This window comes from Condylura cristata, unplaced genomic scaffold (assembly GCF_000260355.1).
Source record: "Condylura cristata isolate star-nosed mole 26May11 unplaced genomic scaffold, ConCri1.0 scaffold00032, whole genome shotgun sequence".
Classification (NCBI taxonomy): Eukaryota; Metazoa; Chordata; class Mammalia; order Eulipotyphla; family Talpidae; genus Condylura; species Condylura cristata.
In genome coordinates this window covers 11,226,321-11,234,156 of record NW_004567133.1, presented here as the reverse complement: position 1 = coordinate 11,234,156, position 7,836 = coordinate 11,226,321, and the positions used below count along the sequence as shown (strand labels likewise).

At 47.4% G+C, this 7,836-nt stretch overlaps 1 protein-coding gene across 1 annotated transcript; it reads right to left on the bottom strand.

Annotated features, from left to right (window-relative positions):
- Positions 1–783: 783 nt before the first annotated feature.
- RPS15A (ribosomal protein S15a) lies at positions 784–7,080 on the bottom strand. The gene is made up of 5 exons (XM_004692100.2): positions 7,030–7,080; positions 5,919–6,056; positions 5,330–5,409; positions 2,341–2,426; positions 784–926 (listed from the first exon to the last, which is right to left on the bottom strand). The coding sequence occupies exons 2-5, from the start codon at positions 6,049–6,051 to the stop codon at positions 833–835; spliced, it is 393 nt and encodes a 130-aa protein (XP_004692157.1). The 5' UTR covers positions 6,052–6,056; positions 7,030–7,080; the 3' UTR covers positions 784–832.
- Between the last annotated feature and the right edge of the window lie 756 nt (positions 7,081–7,836).

Genomic DNA, 7,836 nt, shown 5'->3' with positions numbered 1-7,836 from the left:
CTCTCGGGCCAGACCCACAGGCCTCCTAGGAGCGAAGGGGCCAGCCTGTGTGGTCCAATGTGCACACCAGCCACAGCGGGCCACTGGAAGTGCTTGTTCCAATTAAGATTTAAGTGTGAACATAAAATACAACTTTAGACTTATGAGACAGCCAAATCCCATTTTTTCTTATTACATGTTGAAAATTTCACATTTTCAAGTTATTAAAATTTGACCCCAGCTGTGTGTCGATGCAGCCACCAGAACTCGAGGCGTGTGGCGCACGTCTGGGCAGCACAGCGCGGCCAGGCCGAGTGGCAGCTGAGCCTTTCGCTAGCGTTTCTTAGGTGAGGTGCTCAGCAAACTGATTTCTCCGCAGCTCCAGCACCATCACTGTCAGTTTTACATACACACTACTTTTAAAAAGATGCCTCTCCTTTTGGAAATGACACTTCTACACAGACACTGCCACCTCGTTTACTTGAGGGGAGGCTGGGCAAGCCGTGGGCCTGGCTGCTTCCGTTACGTTAACTGCAGCCACAGCGCTGCAGGGTAGCGGTGGGCCCTGTGCTGCCACAGTAGCCCTGCAGGGTTGCTGTGCACTCCGGAGAAGGGCAGCTCCCCACCCGCCCCACTCAGTCCATCAAGGACCAGACACACTCGGCGGGTGAGCTGGGCGGGTGTGGCGCGTTCTCAGACATTCTTGTTCACTTCAGAACACCAGCATTCACCAAATGAGCACCAAGGCTGTGGGCTGCCACAGACGCTCTTGCTACTCTGCTGTAAAGTTCAAAACAACTGAGCGAAGCACCGAAGTCCATTGAGGCATTTTATTTGCACATGTTTTACATCCCTAGAAAAAGAATCCCAGGATTTTCCCTCCTGTGTGTTTTCGTCTTGCTTCTTCATGGTCCATGATGCCAGCTGAGGTTGTCAGTACAATGAAACTATGGAAAGTTAAAAAAAATGCTGGTGAGTTTTCCTAATAGTTCAACACAGAGCCATTTCCTGGTACAGAAAGACACGACACTCATTATGCTTCAGACGCCTTCCCGCAGCACAGAGCACTCTGCTGGCAGGCTTGACTCCTGAGCCCAGAGACCCAACAGAGAGAGCTCAGTCACACACTCTGTATGGGCCTTCATGGGTTCCTACACGCTGGCTATTGGCTGGTCACTCACAGGCAACTGTGACCTATCTGCTGCCTGCAAATCCCAGCAGAGTTCCATGACTATCTACAGAGTCACCTGGGAACCCAGGCGCCGCAGATTACGTCACCATCCCCACCGGTGGTCTCTGCATAACTCTGCCTGTGACATCAGAACATGTACTTTGCTGACTCAAATGTATCCGGATGGTCACAATGTCCACTTTCTTGTTCCTGACACTGCCCTTGACCCCCGGGTCTTACTCCTCATCCCACTGTCCCATGATCAGCTTTTACTATCCTGTATGCTTTCTCCCTCACCCAGTTACCACAAAGTGGCAACAAATTCTCAACAGCCCCACCCTTGGGTAACTGTGAGCAACATGGCTACCAATCTTAACTGAAACAAAGGCCTGAAACTCCTGTCACTTTCTGCTTTCAGGTAAGGAGGAACAATGTTTCAGCATGAAGTATCAACATAAATATGACTGAAATGTCATTGCCACTAACTTTATGACCACAGGCAAGCTTCTGGACAGTCACTTGGACGTGAGTGCCACCCGGCCTAGGTACCCCAGGGGTTACTGTGAAGATGAAGGTAGAACAAATAAGACAACTATCAGCTGGGAGGTACAATCCAAAAACTTTCATAACAATACACTTGTAACACAGTAACCATCAAGCAGGACTAATTCAACCACATCACCAAACACTTGACTGAGGTCTTAAGTTCTTAACCAGAAACAGATACACACTGTCAGAACATTTAATCAGTAACCAGTACCTTGTAAGACAAAACAATTTCCACAGATAAAGAAATCACAGCTATGACTTGCCTAGGTCCTCACAGGCCTAAATTAGTTTTGTCACTCTCTTTCCAAGGACAAAGTTTTGAGTCTTCCCAGAGGCCAACAATTTAAGATATGATTCTTAGAGGCTCACACTGAGCTTATCATATGAGCTATTTATTTAGCCAAGAGAATAGGCACTGACGGGGACACAAATCTGCTCTCTGCCTATTCCCACCTTACCTCAGAACCTCAAGTCTAACAATGAAATGTTGCAACGCAGGAGCTAGTGTTAATCCCTGAGCCTAACTAGCTGGGAATACAAACACTTGTATGGACAATAAAGGAAAAAGAATCCCTCTGCTCAAGTCAAACTGAGAGATAGCGTCCTTATCATTTTCCTTTAACTGAGGAAAATCAACTCACCCAAACTGACGGGATGGAAGCAGATTATTCTGCCATTTTTCTAGATCTTTGAGTTGCACATCAAATCTGGGGCTGATCACTCCACACTGTAAAAGGAAAACAAAAACAGTGTTTACACTTCACCAATAGGAAAAAAAAAAAAAGGTCATGTAAACCAACCATGTCACTCATAACCTGTGTAATCTGTAACACCCATGACATTTGAAAAACACAATGAAGGGGCCCCTCCATGGTGGTGCAAGGGGTTAAGACACAGCACTGTGGCACTATCTGCAGTCACTGCAGCATAGGTTTGACCCACACCGGGCACAGAGGACCTCTCCTGTCCCGCCTGCTGCTTCCCTCAGCAGTCTTTCGGTGGATCTGCCTGTCCTGCTCCCCACTCTGGTGGGTCCTCTCACCCCTGCACCTCTGGCCTACACCCTGGCTCTTGTGTGCATAAATAAATAAATCATATATATAGTGAAGGCCTATGCGTGCTTCAGCAGAAAAACACAATTAAAGATCCCTGGAAGAGGAAGACAGTGTCAAATCGTCAGCATGCACTGCTGCAGCATGAGAGCTGTCCTGGAACACAGGCCCAGACCTTAAAAAGCTAAGACACTAGATCTCAGACAAATAAAACTGCAAGCCTTTTACACAGCAAACCTAAGAAGATTGTGTAGGGTCTCAAATCCCTCACCCATAAACTAAAAAATAAGGTAGTCGAATTTCTAAGGAGCAAATCTACAGGCACAAAACTAAGGACTAACATTCCCTACCAATGGCCTACCTACCCATTTCTAAGCCTATCATTCTACCATGCTGCCCATTTTTTCCAAACTAGTGTGGTAAAATGGAAAGACAGGAAGGGTGTAGTTCTTGCAGTTACCCCACCTTTTTGCTATGGGGACACAGTAACAGCTATCTTCCAAAGTAACAGTTCTCCAAGAGTCAAAGAACTACACTTCAATCACTGGGTCATAAGCAAATCCCTAAACACAGTTATTCTTCAGTCACTAACACACTACCTAAGTTTACATGTGGGTTCTGACTAAGTATCTAGGTTTAGAAAGTGGAAAGTGATGGCTCAAAAGTCTATAAATAGAGCTTAACTGGTACCCTCTGCCCACTTCACTGTTGTACAAATCACTAGGATACTTAAAAATAGATTGTCACTTTCTATTCCAAAGTAAAGACCCAAGGTCTCCACATTCCACAAGCACCCAGATTTTTATTTATTCCAGCAGCAATATCCCTCCCATTCAACTAGTAGAATTAAACCAGTATGAATCTTAAGATGTGATCAAGGGAGCCTCCCTGGTGGCGCCAGGGTTTAAGTCTCCGCACTATGAAGCTACAGGCAAGGCACACCCCAGGTAGGGAGTAACTCACACGGCGCAGCAGACCTCTACTGTCTCCCCACTGCTCCCCTCTGCAGTGTATTTCAGTACATCTGCCTGTTCTGCTCCCCACTCTGGTTCTGGTGAATCCTCTCACCACCCTGCCACCTCTGCACCTCTTGCCTGTACTCCAACTCCTACAAGTACAAATTAAAACAAACAAACAAACAAAAAAACTGACCAACGTCAGAAGGCCAGCACCCTCTGAATCTAGTCTTTAAACATTCATTTCCCAGCCCTATTACATCCATACAGTAAGGGGACATCCAACCATTGTGTGAAATATGCTAAAGCAACAGGTCTTAAAAAATAAAAAGGACAACTGATATTTAGAAAAACTGAAAATGGAAATGTGTTGCCTAGTATCACATAACTGACCTGGATTTCAACTACCTCTAGCAAGAATTTCTCAACCTAGTACACTGCAGAACAGTTACCACAAACTAGTTCCACTTAGGAAATGCTCTACTCAGTCCTGTTTCTCCAGCTGTTACATGCAGTAAAGAACAGCCATGAGGAATTTGATATGCAGAACTTCACCAACTTAAAAACCTGGTCTGTTTCCCCTAGATACATCTGCCAATCTTCCACAGGGCAATTTTTAAAGACATGCTGCATGGCCCCGCTCTCCCACCAGCTACTGGAGGGAAGGCCTCCAGGACAATTCACATCTCTGATTCCTGACTCCCAGGGGGAAAAATCAGTGACAGATTCTCAACTCTTCAAGAAAAAAGTGAAGATCAGTGAGAAAGAGAATCCAAATCCTGCTTTAAGGGTGGAGTCTAATGGCTACAACTACGAAAAACAGATTTAGAATTACTTCTGAGACACCTTCTAATAAAGGCTTCATATGCACAGTTTTTTGCCAACATTAAAAATCTAACCACACACAAAGCAAGTTCGCTATCTAGGGAAGCGATTTTGTTGAACACAAGTGGTCAAGCCAGAAAATGACCTTTACCAATCTGGCCGTTGCCCCCACCACGCTCACTTTCTGGGCCTGTTCTCCCTTCAGTGTAACTATAGGGTCTCAGGCTCCTTGGTAGTCAAGCAACCTAACTTACAGATACTTACCCCCAAAAAACATGCAGTCAGCTAAATCACAAATTCAAGAGCTCACAGACCCACAAGGCTATGCTGACAAGTTCAACTTTAAGGGTGCACAATCCTCAGACACAGAACCCGGCAGCAAAAGCAGTAGGACTATTAGAGGGCTAATAGTTAAGAGAACCCCACCATTTCATTTAGGGGGAAAAAATGAAACCAAAACAAGAGCTATTACAAAATTAAGAGACTGAGTGGCCTGAGCCACCCAAGTTCAAGTCAGCGAGGGCAGACCATGTAACTTTTAAATACCAGAACCATCAGTTGTTAGTTTCACCCCCAACTCTCCAGCATCTCCCTCCAAAAAGCTCATAATCCACAAACTCTAGGTCAGTAAATACAACCCTGGAAAACTAACACTGAAAAGATCTCCAAGTAATTTAACCTAGCCCAGGAAAAGCAAACATGGCCCCACAGTTCAGTTTCCTTACAAGGGTGAATAAAACACACCACCATGCCGGTCATTTTAAGGTTCCTAAACCCGCCGAAGGATCAATACTTACCTTGTTTAACCTGCCTGTGAGGTTCACCACAATTTTCCCAGCTCTGTGATCATCAATGATTTCAAACTCGCCAATGTAACCTACAGAACATAACACAGTAAACAGCAGCCCCAGGGTCAACCCAGACACCATGTTCCTCCATGATTCCTGCTCTCCTCTAGATCTCTTCCCCTATCACCCGAGTGTGACTGCTCCTCTAAGCAGTTTAAGGGAAGATTCTGGGTCAAAACCAACTTTCTACAGACCTCTAACATAAAACCGGAGGTAGCACCCAAAACAAAAATTTACCCTACACTTCTAATTTCTCTTTTCACAGCTCCCACCCCACCCCCAGGCTGATGCCCAAGCCCTGTGATAATTCTCTTTTGCACCCCAAGCAGCCCTTCTTTTAAGGGCCTAGAAGTCGCTTCAATGACATGTAGCAGTTGCACTCACAGCAGGCAGCAGGCGAGTCACAAGCCCTCCTCAGCAAGGGCTGCACCACCTGTCTGTCCCCTCTGCATCACTCCCCAGGCATGCCTGCCCGTGCCTCCCACCACCACCACTTGCTCCAATACATTTAACATACAAAACACAGCAACGCACTTACCATGCTTCATCATCACAGTCAGAAACCGGACGATAACTTTGGAGCACGGTCTAATAAGAACCTGGCGTTTGCCTCTCTTCTCGGCATTGTTGATGCTCTTGAGGGCATCGGCCAGGACATTCATGCGCACCATTATGGCTGTTTAGGGAAGAGAGAAAGGGCTTTCACCAGCACTGCCAGCATCAGCACATCGTAGTCCTGCCCGAGCCAGCGCAATCTGACCACCATGGGACAGTTCCCCACCTCTAGGCAGGTGGTTTCCCCAGCAGAAGGCACGTCGGCGGCCGACACTAAACTTTTAAGTGCCGCTGATTCAGAACGCAGACAAGAATCAACAGTGACGCCTCCCCAAATCCTAAACCCCAGCGGTACCTGTAATACTAACTCCCCCTTTAACACTGGTTCAGCTTTGTCCAGCCAGCCAAAGATACTACTTGCCTCTCATCTAACGCCTGCAACTACTAAACCCGAACCGTGTCCAACGGCAAGCGCACCCGTGGCAAAGGCATTTTACACGCCGCACACGAAACTCTTTACCAGTGGGCAGTCAAGTGCATGAGGATACCCGAGGAGTTTGGAAAACTGAGGGTGGAGGCCAAAGCACCCGTCGAGCACCAACGGGGATCTAACCTCCTTCCAACTCAACGAGCCTGAGGGGAAACCCTGGAGCGCAGAAGACATTTACCAGCAGACCGCCAGCCTAGGCTGGGTGCCGTGTCCCCTACTAAGTGGCCTCCCAAGCTGCCAGCGCGGTCGCAGCAATGAGTGGCTCCGCTGCCCACTACGGCCACGGCCCCCCATGCTTCGCGCCGCCCGGCGCCAAAGCGCCGCCTCAGCCACTACGAGGAAGTTCCGCGCCGATGAACGGGTGGTCGAAAGCTCGCGCTCCAGTTAGTACTGAGGCCTGCGCCCCATGGCCGGGCTTCCCAGAGTGCAGAGCGTGGAGACCAGACATGACTCTCCCCTATGCCAGCCCAGGCCCCCAAAAGGCCAGGATTCCCGGCCAAGGCGGGCTCCGACATCCTCGAAGAGCAACGAAGTGCAGCCTCAGAGTGCAGGATGGCTTCGATAGCCGACCGATGGTGTTAGAGCGCCAGACAGAGATACTCACCGGCACGGAAAGATGGCGGAAAGAGGACGGGAGGGGCGAGCGCAGGGAGTTATGGGAAGTGGATGGGCTATCGCGAGACTTTCAAAGGACCGCCAAAAAAAAAAAAAGATAGAGCCTAAAGGAAAGGGGACAACGAAGGGGCGGTCCTCTGCAGGGGTGAGCAGCAGAGCGTCGAAGGACTCGATCTCCCCGGTTGAGGCCCGGGAGGGAATAGTGGGTAAGGCTTTATTTAGTTGGACTCGCTCCTAACACTTAATATGTACAATTTAAAAAACTGACAAGGATCTAGATATTTGCTAAATTTTACTGCAGTAACTGGTCACCGTTTAGAATAAATAATGACACTTACATATTTATAGATCTCTGGAAGGACCCATAGCAATTAATAATTGCCTCTGGGACGGAACTAGGATGAAACACTTGCTTTTCACCCTATACAATTTTGTTTTGTTATTGAAATGGGCGTATGTATTACATTTTCAAAGTAACCAAAAAATACTTCTTAATCAGTGGTTGATTCCTTTTTGACGCCCCCTAAATCTTGGAATTTTACTGGGGCTCCAGACCTTTCTTTGGAGTTGTGGGGTGGTTTTGGAAGCAAGCCACAAATGTTTCAAAATGAGCACTGAGGATTCTGAACTGGTGCTTTTATCTGCTCTGCTGGACCCAGACAAGAGCCAGTTTGGATAAGTTTTATCCTCTCTGAAGGTTAGTAGATTCTCAATATATTTTGCCACTGGAAAAAGCAAGTAACTGAAGCTTGAACTCTGGGACCTAACCACCTTTAGGGCGGGAATTCTGGCTCCA

Excerpts from the sequence above, each read along its gene's own strand:
- RPS15A (XM_004692100.2), bottom strand. The coding sequence starts at position 6,051 with ATGGTGCGCATGAATGTCCTGGCCGATGCCCTCAAGAGCATCAACAAT. Across the intron at positions 2,427-5,329 it reads TCACAGGCAGGTTAAACAAG|TGTGGAGTGATCAGCCCCAG; the intron begins GTAAGTATTGAT and ends TTCCTTTTACAG. Across the intron at positions 927-2,340 it reads CTTCCATCCCGTCAGTTTGG|TTTCATTGTACTGACAACCT; the intron begins GTGAGTTGATTT and ends AACTTTCCATAG.